The following is a 26,369-nucleotide window of genomic DNA, read 5'->3' as shown; positions in this document are numbered from 1 at the left end:
AAAATATTAAAACACCAAAACATATGCAAAGCTTGTGGTCAATACACAATATGGTGAAAGGGGCTAAGTCTTCAAATATGTCAGGCTTCATCTAACTTAAATTAGAAAGAGTAAACGTGAATACGAACCTAGTAAAACATATAAAATAGCTAGCAGTAAAGAGACAAATAGCTATGGACGAATAAGTCTGATTAGTCACAAGGCAATTCGTGGAAAATATTTTATAGCAATGAATTTAATACCTACATTTAAAGGACCACAACAGTGCCAGGAAAACAAACTAGTTTTCCTGGCACTGTAGTGCCCTGAGGGTGCACCCACTGAATGGAGAGGAAGGGGGTTAAACACTTGCCTTTCTCCAGTGCCGGGCTCCCTCGGCAATGGGGACTCTCCTCCTCCTTTGGCCGCCATCGGCAAGAGCCGCGCGCGCATTCAACCAGTCCATAGGAAAGCATTCTCAATGCTTTCCTATGGACGCTGCCATCTTCTCACTGTGAAAATCACAGTGAGAAGCGCAGAAGCGCCTCTAGCGGCTGTCAATGAGACCGCAACTAGAGGCTGGATTAACCCTAATGTAAACATAGCAGTTTCTCTAAAACTGCTATGTTTACAGCAGGCAGGGTTAATCCTAGATGGACCTGGCACCCAGACCACTTCATTGAGCTGAAGTGGTCTGGGTGCCTATAGTGGTCATTTAAAAAAACACTAAATATTTTTATTTCTTTTTTACAGGAAATTCAATTTAAGTAAAATTGTGTTTTACAAGGCAGGGGGAGAACAATTATAAATCTGGTTTGAGGTTCAATAGGTCTCTTATTGCATACCTTGCTTTTATCTTAGAGAAAATAAAGCATTAAATGAGATAGACATTATAAGCACCTCTATTCAAAGGGGCAAGTTGCAATCACATCATCTAAAGACTTATTAAAGGAAAACTATAGGCACCCAGACAAGTTCACAACAAAGTCCCTGTAGTGTAAAAACATTGCCATTCTGCAGGAACGGCAATTTAACATTACAGGGCTTAAATTCCTCTAGTGTTCATCTACTGCCAAAATAGAAAGAAACTGACACAGTGATTCCTACCAGAGTGGGAAGATTCTGGGGTTGACCTGTAACTCTGTGTTGGTGAACGAGGGGAAAGGACATGTGTTGGAGATCCTGGGACACTCTCTCCGGAGGACAATGATCGGTTGAGGGAGGACAGACTGCGGCTGGTGTGAAGCAGAGAAGCTTGTTTGGTTATCTTCCTGAATAAAGAACATTTCTTCTTGCTGCAGAGTATCAGGATAAGAAGTCAGTTTACTTGGAACCAACAAAAACATTTGTAGAATTTATTGTCTTTTCTCTATAATCGGCCTTGGCTACATGCTAGCTATGTGTGTGGGAACGCTAGAGAGGAAAACAAGTCTGTACCTGTAGTCCAAATCAACTTACGTGACATGTTTATCTGTAGCTTATGTCCCCAGAGTGCATCTTAAAACTTAGGTTGGTACATGAAGTGCCAATCATTGGTCACTGTGTGTGTGTGTGTGTGTGAGAGATTTATTATCATTTATCAAGACTATAAATCTAGAGGTTCTAGATACCTTTCTTGACCATCCTTGCTTTTACTAATTTTGTTCCTCCGAGCCATTTTAGACTTGTAGCTTTGTTTCCGTGCTGGGCCAACTTTGATGGTAGTATTCTCAAATGGAGTGGTAGATATAGAGACCTTGTTACCACTCTAAAAAAATAAATATTCCTGTGTCAGAATACATTCATTTTATGAAGTTACGGTACAAAACAGTCACTAGTAAAATGATCTATTTTACTTTAACAATTACCTTTATCTATGTTAGAAAGTTCCAGGCATAGTAAAGGCATCATTCCTGCTTGAGGACTACATACATTTTATATCTCACTCCACTTTTCAGTAGAAAATCATGTTAATTAGGGCACCCCGAGCAACACAACCACTACACCTTTTTGTAGTGCTTATTGCCAATATGGTTTTAGTAACCAGGCCCCTCTGCTGTATCGAGATGATGTGTTCAAGTTCTGTGCTATCCATACAAATCTAGATTGCAATAAAAACATGTGACTTAGTCCAGCAAACAAGTAGTCCAACTTGGCACCAGACAAGTATACGGTCACCAAAGAAAGGTCCAGGCACTCCAAGGCTTAGATAGGCATTTTATTACAACTTCAAGCTTGAAAAAGACCTTTGGGTCGACACGTTGCTGCTGGACGCTGTAGTTCAAATAAAAATGCCTATCTAGACATTGCAGTGGCTGGACCTTACTTTGGTGATTATTCGCTATTTATTGGGCCTTGGTTGCAACTCAGGCTTTTCTTAATGAATTGAGGGCAGTTCCATGTTTTGGTTCTTCGAATATCAGACAAGTACATCTTAATTTTCTATTAAATGTTTTATGTTTATGTAATAAATGGACAATAATAATAATAAACGACAGTTACATAACATTTAGTGTTGTGCTGAGAGGCAGCAGCTCACAAACTTTTCTATTCTAGTGGCCTAAAGGTTTCATTTGCCACAATGCCACCAAAAGGCTTCCTACCCCTGAGCTAGGACAAAGCTAATTAAACAATTTCTTCCAATATTACCTTGAGAATTAGCTCCACAACCTCTGTATGAACCAGTCCATGCACTGGTTCCCCATTCACATGTGTGATTAAATCCCCTTCTCTAAGGCCTGCTTCCTGAGCCGGACCATCTGCTTCCACATGCTGTATGAGGAACACAAAGACACACTTATTATTAACATGTTGTCCAGGGCTCATCAATGCGCTTTCCCACTGTAAATGTCACGACTTAGATACACTTCTCAGATGCAGACAACTTAACTTACCCACACCATGTGATGGACAGTGTAGACGTCAGATTCTCCCATATACACACGAATAGCTCGCAGAGTGAAGCCGTACTTTTTTCCAGCGCGGTGTATGATGATTGGAGGCTTGAGGTGGGTGATGGCAGGGGAGAAATCCCTGCTTGGGGACGAGTCCCGCGACGATGGGTTAGAGGACAGGGAGTGTGGGGACATTGGACTGGCTAAAGGTGAACACGTATGATGGTCTGCAGCAGAAAAATAAGATCGAGAAATAAAGTGACATATTTACAAATATGTCAATTTCTGATGTTATTGGTCTTGGTATATTGCTTTCACACTTTATTACATGTTTTAAGTTTGTAACATCACAAAATTCTATTAAATTGTAAAAGAAGAGTTTCTTTGAAATCAGCTGACATTTAAACTGTATTTTAATTGGAACAAAGCTTTTCGATGGCAGTTGCCTTTCATACAAGATCCCCATCACATTACTGTCTTTATTAACCAAAGGAATCTCGGTCAAGCTTTGGTTTTAGGGCAGTGAAATCCCAATAAATCTCATAGGTGTGCATATATACAGCTGTAAATCGCCAATATGTTTTAATTATTTTTATATTAATTCAAAAACATGGACTAAAAGATGGATTTATAAAAAGAAAACAAAAATGTTAAAATGAACAGGATGGTTACCGGAGGGAATCATCAAGGAGAGAGCTGTGGCGGAAGCAGACTTGATGACTTTATTGACTGGTTTGGAAGTACGTTTTTCAGCCGAGTCCCCAGAGAGCAGCCTGTGTCTGGCTCTCCTGACTGCCAAATCGCTGATGGCTTTTGGAGTGTTGAAATCCGCCCCTTCTGTGCCAATACTGTTAGCGCTCTGATCATAGAGGTCTGCCGGGCTGCCAGCTGGTGATCATAACGAAAAAGATTAGAGAGTCAGGAAACAGTGAAATTCAATGAGACGATTTATTGTTAGTGACAAACAAAAGTTGGGATCAAAGAAAACACTGCATCAAATATATCAGTTACCATTGTATGTGATGGGTTTCTTTAGTAACAAAGGAGTTACTGCTAAAATGAAAACACATCAACAAATATCTACAAGATATCTTTGTGCTCAATATAGTAATAATAATATCCTCATATTCCATCTGCAGATTTCCACAGACACAAAAAGTAGTTATCAGTGCAATGTACAAAATGTAAAATCCAATGGGCAAAACCACGACAGACACATGCTGGAAGGGGTGTGGAAATAAGGGCACGCCCTGCACACCACCTGCTATCCCCACTATTCAGCCTTCCCCTCACTCCCCCCTCCTGCCCCCTCGCACAACCCAAGTAATCTCATTAGGGTCGCCTGGGAGAAGTGCACGGTGTATGAACATTCTACAATGAACCATAGCAAAACAACCAACAGTGTACGAGACAAGCCGCAAACTACATCAGAGTTGAGTACAGACTGGATAGCACTGGTAGGAAAGGGATATATAAAGCCCTCTGACCGGAACATAGGAATAGGACAGTAAAAAGGAGCAGACTAAATTAATCAGTGAGCGACCATTACACACAAACGCAATGGTAAAAGTAACAAGGAGACCACAACTACCCGGTACGCCGGGCCCACACAATAGGACAATTACCACACTAGGACCTGGTGAATCGGCCGAACAGGTGGACCAGAAGGGCAAGGGTGATACAAACCAACCCCCCCACCCCAGCAGTAAGCTACAAGGGCGATACACATATATCCCACGATAGCCAGGTCATGAAGGGGCCAACAATACCCTAATAACCTATAGTGATATGTTGTGAAACACTCAAACAGATGTTATGGTATACTCTTCTGTGACCTGTCAATAATGAAGAAACCTAATGTAACAAAATGTATTTGCATTAACCCAGTGTGACCCTATTCTCTTTTCTGTCACACCATAAAAGGAGCAGTCATGTTAAGGTTTGCTCCACCTCAGGCAGGTCCTGCTTTCGGACTTATATTTATGGAGGAGGAAATGGGGATGCTACTGTGATGTCCCAGCATGCCCTTACATCACCTGCTGTATTGTGGGAGCTGTAGTCTCCCAGCATGCACTATGGAGCCATTAACTTCACAGAGTGCCGTAGCACAGGGGAGGCATGAGAATCAGAAGTGTGTTGTCCTCCACAGAAGTCACCTCTAAAATATCAAAGTTGTTCTATTTGATGTGTAAAATATTGATTTCTTAATTTTGGGATCAAAAAATAGTGGTCGTCTTACACACGGAAAAATATGATTCTTCAAGATGGAGAGTTACTAAACATCATAAAAAAACGTTTCGAAACAGAGCAGATATGGCCTAAGCCACAAAACGAATCACAAAGTGTAGGACGAAGCTCTAAATTCACTATTCACACGTTCAGTTAGTATGGTTAGAACCCTAAAACCTGGAAGTGTCTATTATAGCAGCCAAAAAGTCAAACAATTACAGATAAAATCTAAATCTACACCTTTACAAAAGTAAATTGCATGTTAGAAACACCTCAAGCAGTAACAGACCCACAGGGGAGATGGTGTTTTATTGAGGCCCCCAGCTCTCTCTGCCTGTCAGATAATGTGAAGTTACCAATCGGCTAAGAAAGAGGAGGCTGTGTGCAGTGGAGAACCATGGCTTTTTGCAAAACACAAAACACAGAAGCGCACACACACATTCCCCACTTAAATGAGCTGTACGGTTATGGTGCCCTTTAATGGCTTTGGTTACAATGAAAATCATGCACATGTGTATTACCGGTCAGGGTAGAAGTGCTGCTAATGTTGCTAATGGTTGGAGATGGTGTGGACAGCAAGACCCCATCATCCAGTTTCAGCTCCCGCTCCACTGGCTGCTGAAGGATAGAAAGGCCGATTCCTTCCCGAGGCTGCAGAGTCGGTGTGGATACAGATTGCTGCTGAGAATGGTGCTGCTTTTTCTGGGAACGCAGCTCCTCTTCGGTGGAAATGGCAAATCGAGGCATATCTACCAGGGCCGAACAGCGCCGCCTTACTGTCAAAGGAGGACTAGAGTCACTCTCAGTGTGCGAAGACTCTGAAGCAGACAGGCGTTTCCGGAGACTACAGGAAATAAAATGAAACACGTTGTCAATCACTGCAGAAAGGTAATTTATTAACACACAGGTCGGTCCTAGCTAAGCCTGATGGGAGCTGGCCTGGAGCATGCTGCTCAGGATATTGGCAAGATGTTCCATAAAATGGCTAGTGGATGTAATTGGTTATATGTATATTAAGGATTATACAGTTAGCTTTACACATTGTATTTCCCTATAGCTAAAATCAAATCCTAACACTGACTAACACCACCTTTAACCCCTTAAGGACCAAACTTATGGAATAAAAGGGAATCATGACATGTCACACATGTCATGTGTCCTTAAGGGGTTAAACCCATCTACCACTTCACTAGTGATCAGTAGTTGAATGTGTGCTTTGAAATGCAGAATAAAAGTTTAAAACAAAACAGGTCTGATCAGCAATAGCAGTGCAAGAGTGTTCTGCATAGTCTGCTACTGAAACAGATCCACACAGGAATGACAGAGGTATACTGATTACAAGAGTGTTCTGCATAGTCTGCTAGTGAAACAGACCCCCACAGGAATGACAGAGGTATACTGATTACAGGAGTGTTCTGCATAGTCTGCTACTGACACAGACCCACACAGGAATGACAGAGGTATACTGATTACAGGAGTGTTCTGCATAGTCTGCTTCTGAAACAGACCCACACAGGAATGACAAAGGTATACTGATTACAGGAGTGTTCTGCATAGTCTGCTACTGAAACAGATCCACACAGGAATGACAGAGGTATACTGATTACATGTGGGGTCATCGAGCATAGAGGACTTGTATTAGGTCTCCCAGTAAGTGGAGCGATGTACTGGGACAACAGTTACATCATATCAACCGTGCCTGACTCGGTCACTTTAACTCTATTAGTTATAATAGTCGCCACTTTGAGCACATAAAAACCTGTCATGGTCCTCAACAAATGTGGGAAGTCACAGTTATCTATTAAAATATGGATCTCCTCTGGAAAGCATAGAAATGACCCCTACCAGTGCAAAAACACCAAGTAATTAATATGCTACTGTTTAGGTCAAACCAAGACAAAAGTGATGAAATTATGTGTCATGAGGGAGGACGCAGGACAATATCCAAGTAACTCAAAGCACTACATTTAAAAACAAAAATTATTATTTTTTTTTATATATTTTGTGTTTCATTGCATTTTGCACAATTAATGGAACTGAAAATAAACAAATACATAAAAAAAATGCAATGATTCTTACAGATGTTTTACTCAAGGACTGGGTAAATGGATTCCCAGATATTTTAGAACTACAACCGCCATGATATTTTCCCCAGTCTTTAGAATGGCAATGCAACATAGAAGATGCAGTTCAACATCTGGGGATCTACAGTTTGTCCTCCCCTACTCTACTTCAATATCACAGAGATATTAGTAAATTGGTCAAGTCCTCTTAAGGTTCTGCTCCTAACACTACCCAAAACTATGAACACAGGGCTGGGCATACATACCATAACCACTGAGCTCTGCATTCATAAAAGGGGCTGCTTGCCAGACTTTCAGGCCTGCATTACACTGCCAGATACAACGTATACCGTGAAATGTGAAAATCATTTGCAGAAGGAGGGAAAGTAATTAAAAATGAAGATGCGTTCCTAGAGGAACTGATTTTGCTCTTGTAGCATATGAATTCTACATTCTATAGGGCAGTGTCTATTTGCGATCGATCGATGTGCTCAGGAAAACATGTGGGACATCTGGAAGCAAACTATCCTGCAGGGCTTTTCGATTAGAACTATTTGTTGAGTAATGGCTAGTTTAACGTACACTCTAACCCTGGACATTAACTCTTTTTCAGCACTTTGATTGCACCTATAATACAAAGCACCAGTGGAATCTTGGATTCGGTTCCAGATTACAAACTGTAGATTTTCATGTTCTGAGTTAATGAAAATGTGTTTAAATAGAGAGGCGAGCCTGGCTCCATCACTGCCCCGCGGATACGGAACCGATACTTACATTTCAGGAGATCCTATGACCCAACCTCGATCTCTATTCTTCAGGCCCCCTAGGCTGTCCAGCTTGTCTTCCTTCTCTTCACTCAGACTGCGCTTTGTGGGTGGTGGGGTTTTCTCTTCATGAACAGAAAGACGTTCCATGCTGCTATAAACCTGCAGGTAAACGCAATATGGTAACCGAATGGAAACAAGCTGCACAATAACAATCCAGCTATTACACGTTTATTGTTGGAGGCAGAGATCTCCCTCCTCAAAGACAGAATGCCGAGAGACGTTAAGCTGAAAGACCGGGTAACAGAAAGCCATGCTCTGCACCGGTAAAACGAACATTAAATAAGGTATAATAGGCAGGGGTCACGTTCAAGGCCAGAACGGACCTTTAAACATAATCCCTATTTTACCTTGCTATATCGAGGAGAACAGGAGGAAAATTGTCTGATTTCTACTCGTTCTTCATCATTTGTATCGTCTTCCTCTTCGGAATCCATGTGCTGATATCGCTCAGAGCGAGCTGTGCAACAAACAAGAGTGTGAACATGAGCATTTACACTGCAGGAAAACCAACTTTACACTTTATCCAAGTCTAGTTTACCAGGTTAACATGCTGTTCAGTTTTATTAAGCACGGCTACACAAAGGCCAGGGTTGGAGAATTGCTTAGCTGGCTTGGAAAGACTAAGGTTATTTAATCCCCATATCAAATGGCTGCTATTCCTGAATCACAAGGTGGATAGCAGGAGACATTGTGAAGTTGTCCCGGTCATGGCAGAACTAATAATGCCACCATTTTACCTTCAGCTTTACTTAGAGCCCGACTCATTTCATTAGAACAGCATTATGATTCTTAAACACTGCAGACGACCTTAACAAAATCCCACACCATTACCAAAAGCACCCATAGTGACACCAACATAAAGAAAGGAAGTATCTCCCAAAACATTATATAAGCCATGTCATTGGTTTCTGTGTTAATTGCTGCAGAGTTAGAACTTTGACCCGCTTTTCAATTAGCATTTCACTAATTAAAGCTCCTCCTACTCCTCTGCTCACAAAAGAAACCTATACACTAAAGTGCAAAAATAAAAAAAGATAAGTTCCAAGAAGACGAAGGATTGTTTTCTTACTGTCAAAGTAACTGGTATCATCCTCAGACTCCAGCTGAGGAATAAACTCCGCTTTCTGACGCAGCAAACCATTCCAGTCCAGATCTTTAAAGAACCGGTGCTGCTTAACCTCATAGGTACCACCTGGGTAATAAGTAAGATCAGTGAAAAATACAGTAATAAAATTTCAGTGCAGTTTGTATAAAATAAATAAAACCACTCATACCTGTTCCCATACGCTCCAGAGGGTTTTGCCGCAAAAGTTTATAAATGAGATCTTGGGCATCAGCGGGCAAAGCTTCTTCACCATCTGGCCAGGCGATTTCATCTGTTAGGAAACAAAACGCCACGAGCCAAAAAGAAATAATTTTTCTTCAATTTTTTTTTAACACACACACACAGACACGACCTGTTCTGCAATTATAGTTAGCTGTCCTGTGTTTATGTAGTAAAACAAGAAAATGCACTGAAAGCATTTGTAATCAGACTGTATAGGGTTTCCAGAGATAGCAAAGTCTACCATGTAGAACTCAAGGTCATTAGGATCCTGTTAAAATTATGCTGCCTACATAGAGAGGGGGGGGGGGGGGGGGGGTTATGGGAAATCACAGCCACCTACTGGCCCTGAAGGAACTGTAGACGAATAGTAAATTAAGGAAACTGAAACCATTATTGCCACAATAGGGAGAGAGTGGATTGGCAATCCTAGCCTGTAGTGTAGAGTTCCTTTAAATATACTTCACAATACAGCCACAATCTACCCTGCTGCCGGGTTGTTATGGTAAGCAATAATAAACGCAACCACCATAACTGCAACTAAAATGCTGATATGTACCAGGCCTGCGCAGAATGTACAACTTCAAAAAACACACAAAAAAAAAAATCTACATAAATATAACAAGTCTATCAAACTTTTTTATAAGCAATCCTTATACATTGATGGAAAAGTATTTGAAATATTGTATATTGTTGTGATATAACAAATTGCAAAGGTTGTGGAGAAGAAGACACATACCACTGATAACCTGTCCAAACAGCTCCTCCGGAGTGTCCCCAAAAAAAGGGACACAGCCTACTAGAAATTCATAAAGAATAACACCCATCGCCCACCAGTCCACAGGTTTTCCATATCCTTGTCTTAGGATCACCTCTGGAGCAATGTATTCTGGGGTTCCACACAGCTGATCAAAGAAAACAGAATAGAGTATTGTTGGCAGAACACAGAGAGAGATCCATTGGAAATATGCCGTTATACACAGAGCTGCAAAGCATTGATAGAGGAAGAAATCTAAAAATGTATGATAACAAAAATATTTTAATTATTATAATTACACTATTCTATTCAAACTAAGTGACAATAACTTTAGTTACGCTTTTCCAAGTTAGTGTGGGGGCCACGCTGGAATTGAATCACATTTTAGAAACACTATTCAACATTTACTTTTCAAAAGCGGAGATATAATATAAGTTACTGGGAGAAATTATCAATAAACAAATAGAAAACTAATTTTCCTGGCTAATCATGGCAGCATCACTTATGTGTAGTTCCATCTCTAGTCAGTGCAGGACAGGAAATACTGAAACTAAATGTGAGAATACATGCATACAAGGTCCCCTCCATGCAGCAGTTTTTTTTCCTGTCTTCAGACAGACAGGAGTTTATTTCCTTAAATAGTTCTTTTTAGCCACCTTCCCACGTATACCATGGATCTCCCAGGATCAGTTCAGTCTCTCTTCTCCTAAAGCAGTGTGTTTCCCAACCCAGTCCTCAAGGCACACCTACCAGTCCAGGATTTAAGGATTACCCAGTTTTGTCTAAGGTGTTTTTAGAAAAAAAAAAGAAAAAAAACACCTTAGACAAAACTGGGTAATCCTTAAATCCTGGAATGGTAGGTGTGTCTTGAGGACTGGGTTGGGAAACACTGTCCTAAAGGACCCAGTAAAAAGCCTGCATGAGCAGAACTAATTGGGTCAGGTTCAGGATGAGTAATCTTTAACTTGGGGATCAAACTACTTCTTTAAAGCCTTTGTGTGCTCCCTGTCCTTCCAAGGTGATCTGCTATTTGGCAAGGACCTTTATGAAGCTAATCCAAACACAGCCCATAGAAAAAAAAAAGCCTTCCTACCTCAAGGTAAAAGACACCATCCTCTCTGAGAGACAAAAACATTTGCAATAGATCCTTTTATGAAACTAAATACGGTCATCCAAGTAAGGAATTCTCCAGAAACTCCTAATGGAGAAACTACCAATCCCCCTCCACTACTTCAAAATATACCAGAGGAAAAGGAAATTGACCCTCCTCAAAAAACATCTGAAGGGGTGTTGGTCTAGCCAGGATTAAAAGGAGGAAGACTAAATTTTTTCCTGGTATGGACAAAAACATTTCCAACGCCTATTCACCCTAGAAACAGGTTACAAACTGGAATTCGATAATTTCTCCTCAAAGAATATTTTCAAACGAACAAACATCCCCTAAGGAGAAAAAGTAGCCATGTAAAACTGTCTACCTAGTTTTGTAAAACAAAATAAAAAGTGCAATAGTGAGGGTTCCACAACCAGAAAGTTTTCAGGATTCCATTGTATTCTTGGCTTCAAATCCCAATGGGAAATGGAGGCTGACCACAGAACTCAAAGTCATCAATCTACACCTGAAATAAAAATACAATGGAACCCATTACTACAATTTCCCCTTCCATCAAATCAGGGGCCTTTTGGCTTGAGTCTTGCCCTGAGAACATTCTTCAAAATCCTCATAGCCTTCCACTATGTATCCTGATAGTGGCCTCCACTTGTCAGATAGTTGTTCTACACACAAATGTAGCCAAAACATGCCTTCAAAAACACAGCTTGGTCATCAATCTGGAGAAGAGCTCATTAACACCATCCCACCACTCCATTTACTTGGGAGCCTGCACCCTAAAATCCCGCAAAAATATAACTCCAAAAAGAATAATCAGGCTAAAGAACATCAACCTTACAAAGACCATCAACCTTGGCCAGGACCTACATGTGTCTTCTAGATTCTCTAACATCCCCAATAGATCTCATCCAGTGGGCTAAAATATTTTTTAACCTAATTGAACAAACGAGAAAGCAACTTAAACCAACAGATACAGATTCCTCAACAAGTCTCATTTGAAGTGGTGGCAAGAAAACCAGCTAAAAAATTCTTCTGTAGAAGAACCATCTTAGTAAATTATTACAACAGACGCCAGTCTGGGGAGCATATCTGGGGCCAAGATGGACCTAAGGCACATGTTCTCTCTCATAAAGGAATCTTCAGTCAAACTTGAGAGAATTAAGAGCTATCACGAATGCCTTGAAGAAATGCGTCCCCATGAGAGATACCCTGGATACTCAAATACACACAGACATCAGAGCAGTAGCCACGGCAAAACGCATTTCAGAACTTCAAGCGAAAAATCCCCTACTATTGTCTTCCATGATAGGCTGGTCTTGAGGCACAAATAAGACTTCTTTCTCTTTAAGGTTCATTCCACAAGATTCCTTATCTTTCACTAACTAAATTTCTATGTTTCTATTTCCTGCCAGATGACATTTTTTTCCTTTCCCCCGCTCTTTGGTTGTTGTGCTTGTGTATTACCCATTTGTGATGCTGCCATGAATAATGAAAATGTATGCCATACTTACCGTAATTTTATTTTCCTGGTTATTATTCATGGCAGCATGATTCTCCCCCTCATCATCTTTTCCGACTGCTGAATGAAGGAGAAGGGACCTTTAATGCATATCAGTATTTCCTGTCCTGCTCTGGCTGGGGGTGGAGCTACCTATAAATGATGCTGCTTTGAATAATAGGTAAATAAAATGATGGTAAGGGTGGCATACATTTTCCTTCAATCCTTTGAGTGTAAATGTGCATGGGTTTCGCTCACCTGTTTATCCAGGAATTCCCTTGTGTCTTTCTCAATGTGTCCCTCATACAGATTTGTGGTTAGACTCATGAGCCCAATTTTCGAGAGTCCAAAATCTGTCAGTTTAATATGACCCATTGAGGTGATCAAAAGGCTGCAAGAGACAAAGAAATAATAAGCTTACTATAGAACTTTCTAAGTCAAATAACAAATGTTATTCGTAATAAAACAAGGCTACGATATATGTTGTAATCCGGAAAGTGGGCCCAGAAATGAAGGGTAACATTTTAATAAAAGATTCCAGTAAGCTTTCCTCATTTTCAGGGTCTGGAAATAAAGCTTGATAACCAGTCTACATACTTATCTGGTTTGAGATCCCGGTGGACAATGCCATAGTTATGGAGGTATTCCAGAGCCAGAACAGTTTCTGCAAAATACATCCTTGCCATTTCCACTGGAAGAGCACCGATATTCTTTAATAATGTTGCACAATCCCCACCTGTGGAGAAATCGAATAATGAAATCTTCCTCTAAGCGGTGCTCAATATAGGCTTAATAAGTCAGACACGTAAAGAAAGGGTGGAATCACTTCATAAGATTTAGAGTTTGTTTGCTTAAAGGAACACTATAGTCACCCACACCACTGTATCTTAATATCTGGATGCAGTGGTCCTGTCCTTTTTATTAGGACTAAATTCAGCACTAGTGGCAGTCTTCCTGATACTCCGGTAGCAGCATTTGACTGTCGGAAAGCAGCATTCGGCCGTGCATTGCCCAATTCCAATCCATTGCTTCTGTATGAGAAGCTCCGGATACGGAGCAGGACAGGAAGCTGCAGCAGGTGAGTCCCAGTGCTAGAAACGGGATGAGTATTCTTTATAAAACTTATTTTTTTTTCAACACAAAGTGGGGTTGACAGGAGGAAAACTATAGTTCCAAAAGAACAATTGTTATTTTCGGGTCTTTAGGTTCCCTTTATAGAGCTGTGCAAAGTACAAGATTTCAGCCAGGGACAGGGTAGCAGATGTGGCGTGAGACCAAAGGTAACAAAATCTCATGTATTTAACTCCTACAGGGGAGCCATCACACTAAAAGACTGGCAAATACTAACATTACTAATACATATTTGTATTTCTAATGTTAGAGTGCAGGGTCATTGCTTAATTCTACAGTTTCAACTCCGTGGAACTCTATACGATATATAAAAACATTCTATCCGTACCTTCCACATATTCCATGACCATACAGAGATGACGTTTTGTCTCAAAGGAGCAGAACATGCTAACTACAAATGGGTTTTCGGCAAAGGTGAGAATGTCTCTCTCCACAAAGGCCTGCTGGATCTGATTCCTTAGAATTAAATTCTGCTTGTTTATCTTCTTCATTGCAAATCGTTGACGGGTTCCCTTGTGCCGCACTAAATACACAGCTCTGGAAAGAAAGACAGATTGAGGGAGGGTAAAAAAAATAAAATAAAAACAAAGGCAGAAATTGCCTCTAAAAAGTTTCAAGCCCTCATTGAGGTCTAACCAAGCAGTTACAGTTAGAGAATGGCACACGCTTGAACTCACCCACCAGAGTGCCTCCAGGCCTGGGCTATTACTAACCACGCATGCTGCTCTGCATTTAACAGCTCCCTAGGATTTGGCTTAAATCAACTGCCAAAATGTGACCTCTGCTGATAGCACGTGCTAATGGGACTTATTAATATCTGTATGGAATCACTACTCCAATGTCATAAAATAAGGCACATGATATTAAGTCTGATTCTGAGGCAGGGTGGCCCTTTTAAATGGACATAAGAAAATCACAATCCCTTTCCTTTCACTTCACTTCACCTCTTTGCACACTGAAGGCAAGACAAGAGACGAAGTGGCGTGTGCATTGAAACCAAAACCTGCACACTTTCTAGGAACCATTATTTTAAGATTAAACAAAACGATATTTAAAAAAAAAAAAAAAAAGCTGAAACAAGACAATCCTGACAACATTCAGTAAATCCATTATTGTGGGCTGGAAGACACCAACAACAGATGTAAAACGTTCAGAGATCCTTTTATCTTTCATGTGTTAAAGGTTTATTTTAGGCTAACAGTGCTGTCCTGCAAATGATCGATGACACACTAATGCTATTTCCATGCAGCCTGTCCTCTCACTATCTAGCATGTTACACAGAATTCTACTTAATTACTGTCTCTTACACCTCATGTTATAACACAAACACAGTCAGACGTTAAAGCGGCACTGCCATGGCCAAATAAGTTTTTTGTTTTTTTAACCCCCCTCCCGACTCCACTACATCTAATTGCCCCCGTAGACACCCCAAATGCCCCTAAGTCCCCCATATTACCTATTTTTTCATCTTTATTTTCTGCCCGGATCTAGGTCCTGGGTGCTGCAATCTTTGTGTGGGTAGAGGAAGTCCCTGTGGGACACGTCACCTGCCAACACTAAATAGCGCTGTGAAATTCCCGCACATGCCCAGTTAAACACTTTGTCATTTGAACAGGAATTTAATCTATTCATTCATTCGTCAGAAAGATGAATAAATGAATAGAAATTTTAAACAAATGAACGAAGACCTCTTCGTTCGTTCGTTCCTTGGTTTATTACAAGGATGGAGCTCCCTCCTTGTAATATGTAAAAATAGAAGCAGCAGGGAGCAGTGCTCCCCGCCACTTCCCAAGCCCCCATGTCCTCCCTCACTTTAAGGGGGTCAATATTACCCCCATAATAGCATAAGGGAGACAGATATCTCCCGAATGGCCCTACACACTATGCTGCGAGTAGGGGCATGTCTACTAACTAGTGGCTTTAAAAAAAAAAAAGAAAAAAAGAAAAAAAAAAAAAGCCCCCTATTGTCCCCCCACCAGTGCCTTCCATGGACATAGCATCCATGGAAGGCACGACACAGACTGAGCACCGCTTGGCGGGGAAAGGCTCATAAAGCCTTTGCACGCCCTGCAATTAGGCGCAGAGCACTCTGATTGGTTGGTTTAAGACAATCAGAGTGCTCTGACAGGTAAATGAAGAGACTGACAGGTAAGTCTCTACATTTACCTGTCACAGCACTCTGATGGGTTGGCTTGAAATCCAACCAATTAGAGTGCTCTGTGTAATTTTACACAGCGTGGGAAAGTTATTTGGAATTTCAATTTGAAAAGCAACCAATCACAGTGTTATGAGTCAAATTACACAGCATGGGAAAATTTCTAAGAACTTTCCCTTGTTGTGTAAAATGACAGAGCACTCTGATTGGTTAGACAATAGGTCTTCTCCTCCTCCCCCCCCCCCAAAATTATTGTAATTTAGTGCCCCCACCTGCCGCTCATGTGTGGGGGCCAGGTGGGAGGGCAGTAGGTCCTCTCCTACCCCAGTTATCTACTAAGCGGCTGCAAGATGAAGCCGCAGCACGAATCGGGTCGGAATTTCAGTCCCGAATTGCGTCCTAACATGAATGAACAAACTTTTCTCATTCTATTAGTACGAAATTTGGTTGTTTCGCCAGCGTTCTGTCTAAATGACAGGATGTGCGTGAATATACTGACAGGAAGCATCACGAGATCACGGAGGAGAGGTGAGAATTCTGGGGAAATTTCTCTGACCACAGGAAACGGAACACACTTTGCTCCTCTGCTGGTCAAAGATGGTCATGCGTTGGAAATCTTCATAAGACAAAATAGTCCCATTGTCTTATGTTTTAAAGAAAACTAGAGCAGACAGGAAGAAATGAAGAACAGATCCTAACAGTGGGGGAAAAAAAAGAGGAAACTATTGGGGAAAGGTAAGTTTGGCATGACAGTGCCGCTAGATGGATTAACCCATAGGTAAACAGCAGTTTCGTTGAAACTGCTATGTTTACAGCAGAAAGGGTTAATCCTAGATGGACCAGGCACCCAGACCCCTTCATTGAGCTGAAGTGGTCTGGGTGCCTATAGTGGTCCTTTAAGTACTTTTTGAGTTGGTAGGACTGAATTACTTAAATACGTGCATGTTTTAATTTTTTTAAAATGCAATCCCTCATTTCATCGTTCTTTGACCGTAAATTCCTCGGCATTGTGGCAGACCACAAGTGCACCTGGTAGCTCAACCTGGCCACAAAGCACAGAATGCAGGCAGGTAGAGCAATGTCGTCAGTGAGCTCTGCTTGTCCTGTGCATGGCGCTCTGCATGCTAGTTACAGGAATACATGCACTATGCAGGGTAAGTAGCTTATGGGACGAGTTGTCAAAGGGTACCTCCCCTTTATTAGGCTCCCACCTTAGTATACGCATAGGAGTTGGCTTAGAAATGCTCAGACACCAGTGATGGGTATGTGCCAAGCACTGACTAGTGCCCACTTTTGTACTGCAGTCTTTCAACAAGGCCCAACACATGCCTTCTAGCTGTCCTTTCCTTCTGACTATAACTAATGCATATCGTCCTACAACATTTAAAAAAAATGTGCAGTCTCCTGGAAGCCACACCGTTCTTGATCATATGTAATTCTTACGCAGGCCAATGCTGTTGTGACAAGGCAAACTTGTACTGTTATATGTGCACAAAAAAATAAAGAATGAATAAAAAAAAACAAAAAACAAAACAAAAAAAATAAGCAAAACAGTTTTAAACCATGGGAATATTTACCCGTATGCTCCATTGCTGATCAGTTTCATGTTCTCAAACTCCTCTTCTGAAGGGGTTTTCTTTGGTTGAATTAGAGCTCCGCTGCGATTCTATGAAAGTACAGGATTGAGCATTTACATGATGCCACATTCATTTTACTTTTCAGATAATGTGAAGGAAGCTATTAATTCCTTTTTTTATCATAAAACGATCACAAAAATAGAATCTCGGGTCTACTAGCATTCCAAAGATAAGCGAGTGCAATTCATTATTTTATCCAATACACCGGTATGGATAGGTTGGTCAATGAGACTAGTTAAATTGGGGAATGTAAATAAGACATTAAGAAAGCTGTTTAAGCTGTTTTTTTTTTGTGGTTGTTTTTTATTTTTGTTAGTATGATGCTATGCTGGTCTATAAGTGAATAGGTGATCACTGTTTTCGAATATGTACTATGTATCATAAATTACGATAAAACTATGTATTTGTTTGATACCTGAGCCTACTTGCTGCTGAGTGTTAGTTCCAGCATATTTGTTGTTTATGTCAAAAAATTATGAAAACATTTTTCAATAAAGATATATTTAAAAAAAAAAAAAGAAAGCTGTTTAAGAGTGTTTCAGAGAGAAACAAGAGAGGCAGGTGCCTAACAACACTACCAAATATTCAGTAGATTTGTGAACAAATCCATTTCAGCTGTGTCAAATCCATTAAATTCCTGTTAATATACGTACAAACGAATTAATCCGTCTTATAAGGTAAATGCGGGACAGATCAATTAATTTGGGCACATGAGAATAGGATGTGTTTGATGCAGCTGAAACAGATCTGTACACTAGTCTAGCTTTCAGACAGGCAGAGAATATATCAAACTATCCAGTCTACTCCAGACATTAGCAGACGGGACAGCTCTAGACATTGTCCAGAGAATATATTTAGAATTCTCTGAGTAACATTAAATGCTTGTCATAGATTTAACTGTTCCTCATCTAACCCATGGCTTGTCTCATTCCAAACCTCATTATTTAAAGGGACACTATAGTCACCAGAATAACTACAGCTTAGTGAATTTGTTCTGATGAGTAGAATCATTACCTTCAGGCTTTTTGCTGTAAACACGGTCTTTTCAGAGAAAATGTAGTGTTTACATTACAGTCTAGTGGTAACTTCACTGGCCACTCCTCAGATAGCTGTTAGAGATCCTTTCTGGGTCATGGCTGCCTAAAATGCATCCAAACATTCAGTATCTCCTCCCTCTGCATGCAGACACTGAACTTTCCTCATAGAGATTCATTGATTCAATTCATCTCAATGAGAGGATGCTGATTGGCCAGGGCTGTGTTTGAATCATGCTGGCTCTGCCCCTGATCTGTCTCCTTGTCGGTCTCAGCCAATCCTATGGGGAAGCACTGTGATTGGATCTGATGATGTCAGCAGACTGCTTGTTTTTTTGAGGCAAACAGCATGCAGAGTTACAGCTTCAGGCTTGAATACAGTAAGATTTTGCTATATTTATGGAGGCATGAGGGACCCAGGGGGGCTAGATGGTGGTGTTAACACTATAGGGTCAGGAATACATGTTTGTGTTCCTGACTCTATAGTGCTCCTTTAATTGCCATTCAGATCTTTGTAATCAGCACTCGCTAGCTAGCTAGATCTGAGACAGGTGGGGTGAGTTATAATGTTTCTGTAAGGTTAGTAATACACACTCATGGAAAGCACACTGATAAAATGATGGGTACCTCCACTGAATCGTCTGTTTCGGGGGTATCTGTGCTGCTGCTGTCATAGCTGTTCAACTGGGCCATTTCTGGAAATAAATAACAAATATGGGGAGAATGAAAGAATGAGAACACAACACAACACAACACATATTTAATAATTATAGCAAACTCAGGTCAAGCTTTACGAAAACATAAAAATGGTTAAACACATTTAGTGGTTTAGGAGGTCAACGTGGCATTAAATAAAATGCTCAAATTGTAGTATTCTGTGCTGTCCACTATCCCCTCTGCTCCGACTAGTAAAATTATTTACATTTGGGCAGCTACCAGGGGTATGACGAAGTCTGTTTTAAACCATAATTCTTAATGTCTGCAGCTAATTAAATAGAGACGGTAAAACGTTGTATTATCTAAAGGTCAGTCTAGACGCCCAAATATTAGATGCTGTTTTGTCATGTTTTGCAAAACAATTATTTTCCAAAATCTGGCTAATACAGTTTGAGGTTGTTTTTCACCCCTAAACATAACCCGTTGCCCCCTTCTATTATTATTCAAAAATTAATAACGTTTAACTCTAAATACTTTGTTGTTATTATAGGCATTATTTTCTGAAAGTTGGTGAAGACAGTATAATATACACAGACCAATACAAAATGTAAAGAGGGCCCAGGTAACCTTACAATAGGATGTATGTTGGTATCACTGTCCCCTCCAGATAGGCCTTCAAGGGACACTATAATCACCAGAACAACTACGGTGTATTTGTTCTGGTGAGTATAATCATTCCCTTCAGAGAAAATGCAGTGTTTACATTACAGCCTAGTGATAACTTCACTGGCCACTCCTCAGATGGCTGCTAGAAGTGCTTCCTAGGGCAGTGATGCACATTGTGACTGACATTCAGTGTCTCCACTGTCTGCATGCAGACAGTGAACTTTCTTCATAGAGATGCACTGATTCAATAAATCTATATGAGGAGATGCTGATTGGCCAGGGTGTTGGCCTGTGTTTGACTAGTGCTGGCTCGGCCCCTGATCAGTCCCAGCCAATCCTATGGGAAAGCTTTGTGATTGACTCACAGAATCACTTCTGATGATGTCAGCAAAGCAGGCAGATCAGGGGCAGTGGCAGCAGCTGCAGACTTGAATACAAGCAAGTAAGATTTTACTTGGGAACGGGCAAGATGGTGGTTTTAACACTATAGGGTCAGGAATACATGTTTGTGTTCCTGATCCTATAGTGTTCCTTTAATTTGTAGGTACAACACAGTATAATGGGCTGACAGAGGACTACACTGCATGCAAATAATGAAAGAGTGTGAGTTTATTCAAACAGCAAAAATATCACATCCCAGCAGATAATCTACATATTGTATACAGATATGTATAGTTTCCAAAGATGAAATGCTACAAAGTGTCATAGTGAATGATGGAAAGATTTCTATAGGTTTGTTTTACGGTCATATATAAACAAGTTTTTAGTAAGGGGTTCTCACCCTCCAAGGGATCTCTGGTGAGTCCCAGCTGGCTGATGATATAACGGGGGATATCCGATTTAATTCCTCCCCCTTCTTTGGCATGGCCTTCAGCAGCTTCTAACAGATGGTAGAATTCTTCGGGATCAAATTCCTGTAGAGAGAGCACTACATTAGAGACTGCCGACACTGAAATATGACTGAACAGGCTGCTGCCCACCCCATGTGTACCCAGATTAAGGGTTCATAAGTATGTAGGAGTTTATTAAAATTCCCCTCTCTGTCTCAGAGATGTTACATTTTAGCTGAAATCAGCATGGTAAATTGTTTGTGTATGGCTCATTTAATAGGTTTTGCCTTGACTGGGCAGGTGAGCTTACACTTAAATGGCCACTGGAGTGATACTCAAAACGTCCTGTTATTTAAATGTGCATAGTGATTTGGGATAGAGCGCAAGTAACTTTATTTGCTGCAGGTTGTTTAAAACACCAAAGGAGTTAACCATTAAAGTTAAATGGCTGAAACAGGAAATACAACCTACAAGGCATCAAAGTGCACCTTTCGGTATTAAGGCTGGACAAATTTAACCCTCAGGAACTTTCCTTCCTACTCTGTTAATCTATGAAACATACAATTACATTTCCAAGCACAATTTAGACTGAAAAGTGACCTAAACCCACGATGAAATGCATGTTATTGCTCAGGCCTATACTATGTTTTATTGACCGAGTAAGCTCTAATTTTATTGTGAATTTAATATGCATCTACATTGTCCAGGTGCTTGGTGTGTCCTTTTAAATGAATGGGCACATGTCACACGGTTCCCATAAGACTGTGCATGCACCTATTTCCTGTATTTTGCAGGGTCGTGGACATGGCTGTCAGAGAGGAATGATAAACACATATTATGCTTCACTCCGGTCTCACTATTACAATGTTTCTCAGTAAGTGATTCCACTCTAAAAGACTGGGATTGCAGCTCTTAATGTGAGCTAATTAAATAGTGTGAGTACAGGGGCAGTACAGTACAGTACAGGCACAGCTTGCATAGCACCTACAAACATCTAACATTTACCTACGATCTGTAAAAGCGCTCCGCAGGCTGCGAAGGTTACCTCTATAACCAACAGTCACATCCTTCCCAGCAAAGATCACATGAGTAACATTAATCAACCCCTAGACATAGATCATGTGATCACTATGATCACTCTTTCACTAGCAGAGATTACTATCACCCCGCCCCTCTCCAATAGCACCACATTCGCAGAACCCTCTGTCGGCCAATTACTGGCAGAGAATTCTCAGACCCGTAAAACGTATAGAATTCTCAGACCCGTAAAACGCAGAGAATTCTCAGACCTGTAAAACGTCTAGCATTCTCAGACCTGTAAAACGTCTAGCATTCTCAGACCTGTAAAACGTCTAGCATTCTCAGACCTGTAAAACGTCTAGCATTCTCAGACCTGTAAAACGTCTAGCATTCTCAGACCTGTAAAACGTCTAGCATTCTCAGACCTGTAAAACGTCTAGCATTCTCAGACCTGTAAAACGTCTAGCATTCTCAGACCTGTAAAACGTCTAGCATTCTCAGACCTGTAAAACGTACAGAATTCTCAGACCTGTAAAACGTACAGAATTCTCAGACCTGTAAAACGTACAGAATTCTCAGACCTGTAAAACGTATAGCATTCTCAGACCTGTAAAACGTACAGAATTCTCAGACCTGTAAAACGTACAGAATTCTCAGACCTGTAAAACGTACAGAATTCTCAGACCTGTAAAACGTACAGAATTCTCAGACCTGTAAAACGTACAGAATTCTCAGACCTGTAAAACGTATAGATCAATACGGATGGCAAAGTTTTTATTTACAGTTTCCGTGTGGTACGAAATGCAAATGAACTACTTAGGAATTAGTTTGCATATGATACCACAAAGTAACATCCTGAAAAACAAATCCACAAAATCAGAGGAATAAACTCAATTTATTTCCCTAAAGCATAGATTTATTAATGTTTTTGTCATCTAATCCCTAATATACACATCAGCCCCCTTGTTTACCTTGGTGTTTTTTTTCCCCACTGAATTTATTGTCAATAAAATGGAGATCCCACTACACAGCTCAGTGAAATATTGTGGAATTACCGTATATACTCGAGTATAAGCCGAGTTTTTCAGCCCATTTTTTGGGCTGAAAAACCCCAACTCGGCTTATACTCGAGTCAAGGTCTGTATTATGGCAATTTACATTGCCATAATACAGACTGGGGGGAGAGGGGGGCTGGCAGAGCTGTAACTTACCTGTCCTGCAGCTCCTGTCAGCTCTCTCCTCCTCCGCGCCGTCCGTTCAGCACCTCGGTCAGCTCCCAGTGTAAATCTCGCGAGAGCCGAGGCTCTCGCGAGACTTACAGTGTGAGCTGATAGAAGGAGCTGCACGGACGACGCAGAGGAGGAGAGAGCTGACAGGAGCTGCAGAACAGGTAAGTTACAGCTCTGCCAGCCCCCCTCTCCCCCCCACTGAACTGCCACTTCACCACCAGGGAAGGAGAGCCCCCCTCCCTGCCATATATCAAGCAGGGAGGGGGGATGAAAAAAAAAAAATAAGAAATAAAATAATAAAAAAAATTTAATAATAAAAAAAAGGGGGTATAAGGACCACTATGGGAGGGGGGGGGGGGTATAAGGACCACTATGGGAGGGAGGGGGTGGGTTAAGGACCACTATGGGAGGGAGGGGGGTATAAGGACCGCTATGGGAGGGAGGGGGGGTATAAGGACCACTATGGGAGGGAGGGGGGGGGGGGGTAAGGACCACTATGGGAGGGAGGGGGGGGATAAGGACCACTATGGGAGGGAGGGGGGGGATAAGGACCACTATGGGAGGGAGGGGGGTATAAGGACCACTATGGGAGGGAGGGGGGGGGTATAAGGACCACTATGGGAGGGAGGGGACCACTATGGGAGGGAGGGGGGGTATAAGGACCATTATGGGAGGGAGGGGGGGGGTATATGGACCACTATGGGAGGGATGGGGGGGGGATAAGGAACACTATGGGAGGGAGAAGGGGGATAAGGACCACTATGAGAGGGAGGGGGTGGGATAAGGACCACTATGGGAGGGGAGGGGGAAGTAAGGACCACTAGGGGAGGGGAGGGTAAGGACCACTAGGGGAGGGGAGGGTAAGGACCACTAGGGGAGGGGTGAGTCAGGACCACTGGGGGGGGGAGTGAAGGAACACGGGGGTGGGGAGGTAAGGACCACTGAGGGAGGAGGAGGGGAAGTCAGGACATATGGGGGGGGAGGGGGCGGCAAAAAATTTTTTGCCTACGGCGGCAAATATCCTTGCACCGGCCCTGCATACACTGCATTCACACACTGCATTCATGCACACACACACTGCACTCATACACACACGCTGCACTCATACACACACACATACGCACACACTGCATTCATTATACACACACTGTAAATAAATATTCAATTAATATATTTTTTTTAGGATCTAATTTTATTTAGAAATTTACCAGTAGTTGCTGCATTTCCCACCCTAGTCTTATACTCGAGTCAATAAGTTTTCCCAGTTTTTTGGGATAAAATTAGGGGCCTCGGCTTATATTCGGGTCGGCTTATACTCGAGTATATACGGTATATAAAGAATAATAAAACCCAGAATGCTAATCTGCAACAATACACTCATGGAAGAGAACGGGGCTTGCATGCCCACCCTCCCCTACACAGTAAGTACAGAGCGGTGACTGGCCGGCGGATTATGCAAAACAGATGAGCTTTCAGTCATTAGTGGAGATTGTGCAGAAATCACTGGAGCTCTCCGAGAAGTGCATCTGCCTATAATAATATGTAAATGAAGCCACATCAAGCTTAATGAAGAGGAAACATAACTGTAAAAAAAATGGATAGCAGGTCCGTGACATTATTAGGGATAAAACAGGGAGATGGGAATTGAAGATGCAAAGACAAGCAGGGGAAAGGATGATTTAGAACAGGCCTATCTCTGTAATGGATGCTCTTTTATTTAAAGTCAGGAAGACCCATTCTCAGCTAACACTCAGGGCTTTATTATTTTATTTTTTTTCTTCCCACCTTTGGGATTTTATGAATAAAGCTGCAATGATTGTATCATGTTTTGCAAGAACCCGATGCAGGATTTGTTATCAAGTTGATATGTTTAAAGTGACCCAGATGTGATCTTTTTATGCAGTACTTTCTTTTTTTTAACAGAGCAGAGAGAGAGAGAAGAAAAACCTGTGTGGAGTTTGAAAGGTTGGGAAATATTACTATGCTGCCATTCATACCAAACAGAGCTATTTAAGTGGAATGATCTTTAGAACCCTAGTAACACTTTAATAGTTAAAACAATCTATACTTTAGTTATGTTTTGACAGCTTTACCGTATAACATACTTTCAATACGGACTGCTCTTTCAGTACTGTCTCTTGTGTTTAGAGCGCTCCCAGTACTCTCCAGGATTGGATATTCTGTTTGCCATATAGTATTCGCTGTTAAATATTAGTAACTAGCCTCCCGCACAGTGCAGGGGAGGTTTGGCAGCTGGACTGCTAAGCAGCTATGAATTCAGAGACATTCTTGATAGACTGTCTATATGTTCAGACCACACACTGGGGGTTCAGAGGTCAGGGATGTGCGCCCACTGTGAGGGAATATATTAGTTTAGCCAATGTTACCTTGGTCAGTGCTTCCAAATGACAGCCGTGTGCTCTATGTGGAACCAGCATAACCAGTTCAATGGCAAAAAAAGACAGTAACCAAAAATCATGTTAGAACCAGTGTCTTTGTTTTTAGGAGTATTTATTTTTTAAAGCCGTACGGATTTAGTTTACACTATTTACTTGGCACGTTTCCAAAAAGAATAAGGGTATCGGCAAACCGAGACTGGTGTGTCAGGCGAGTATTCTTAGTCACTCACTCTACTGCGCTGTTGTATATATTCGTGCTTAAATAATAATACTCTGCCTTTGCCCAGAGAGTGTGTGAATGTGAGTGTGTGTACACACAAACATGTAACCATAAAATAGAGGTACACAGCTCTATCAGGCTGCCTGGAAGCGCACACAGTGCAGATTCCTCATTGTATTCATCATTTACTGGCTCCTCCAAGTTCATTCTCGGAGCTGTCACTAGGAGCTGAGAAGTTCATTACTCAATATCTGGAACCTTGCAGACTCCACCTGCTCTTCCCTCCTGCGCCCCCCCCCATCCCAGACAATGACAGGCGCCACTGTAAACCTCCAGGTCCATTCTGCTCTCCTTTACAAAAAGGATTACTCTGGATCCAATCCTACGAACAAATGCCAGACAGCACATTAAACTATACCTGCTCTATACCTGGATCGGAACGCATGTGTCACAACCATGACTACTAGCACACCGCATCATGTTGTGCTGTGTAATTATATACACAGCCAACCAGCGAGAGGTCGTCACATGCTAATCAGCAGTACAGAAACAGACAGCACATCTGCTTAACCTTCCTACTGCTGGGGGGGGGGGAGCAAACAATAATTATACCTCGTGAATAACAATTAAATGACTTATGGTAACAATCGGACATGCATTCTCTTTGCAGGATAATCCATACAGTCATACTAGCTTTAATATATTTTAAACTGCTGATGGGGGGACGACTTAA

At 41.5% G+C, this 26,369-nt stretch overlaps 1 protein-coding gene across 5 annotated transcripts in view; it reads right to left on the bottom strand.

The window, feature by feature from the left end:
* MAST2 (microtubule associated serine/threonine kinase 2) overlaps positions 1-26,369 on the bottom strand; it is a 220,067-nt gene that overhangs the window by 4,638 nt on the left and 189,060 nt on the right. For all 5 annotated transcript variants that reach the window (XM_063427730.1, XM_063427731.1, XM_063427734.1 and 2 more), the window contains 17 exons: positions 20,720-20,852; positions 19,243-19,310; positions 17,522-17,610; positions 14,118-14,326; positions 13,256-13,394; positions 12,917-13,049; positions 10,035-10,200; positions 9,246-9,347; positions 9,041-9,163; positions 8,319-8,428; positions 7,919-8,070; positions 5,603-5,925; positions 3,525-3,740; positions 2,853-3,079; positions 2,608-2,730; positions 1,590-1,726; positions 1,087-1,274 (listed from right to left, as the gene is read on the bottom strand). In XM_063427730.1, coding sequence (XP_063283800.1) covers positions 1,087-1,274; positions 1,590-1,726; positions 2,608-2,730; positions 2,853-3,079; positions 3,525-3,740; positions 5,603-5,925; positions 7,919-8,070; positions 8,319-8,428; positions 9,041-9,163; positions 9,246-9,347; positions 10,035-10,200; positions 12,917-13,049; positions 13,256-13,394; positions 14,118-14,326; positions 17,522-17,610; positions 19,243-19,310; positions 20,720-20,852 — 2,638 coding nt within the window. The remainder of the gene's footprint in view (positions 1-1,086; positions 1,275-1,589; positions 1,727-2,607; positions 2,731-2,852; positions 3,080-3,524; positions 3,741-5,602; positions 5,926-7,918; positions 8,071-8,318; positions 8,429-9,040; positions 9,164-9,245; positions 9,348-10,034; positions 10,201-12,916; positions 13,050-13,255; positions 13,395-14,117; positions 14,327-17,521; positions 17,611-19,242; positions 19,311-20,719; positions 20,853-26,369) is intronic.

Source organism: Pelobates fuscus, chromosome 7 (genome assembly GCF_036172605.1).
Source record: "Pelobates fuscus isolate aPelFus1 chromosome 7, aPelFus1.pri, whole genome shotgun sequence".
In the NCBI taxonomy this organism is placed as follows: Eukaryota; Metazoa; Chordata; class Amphibia; order Anura; family Pelobatidae; genus Pelobates; species Pelobates fuscus.
Note: the sequence above shows the minus strand (reverse complement) of the source record. Positions and strands in the feature narration are given on the sequence as shown.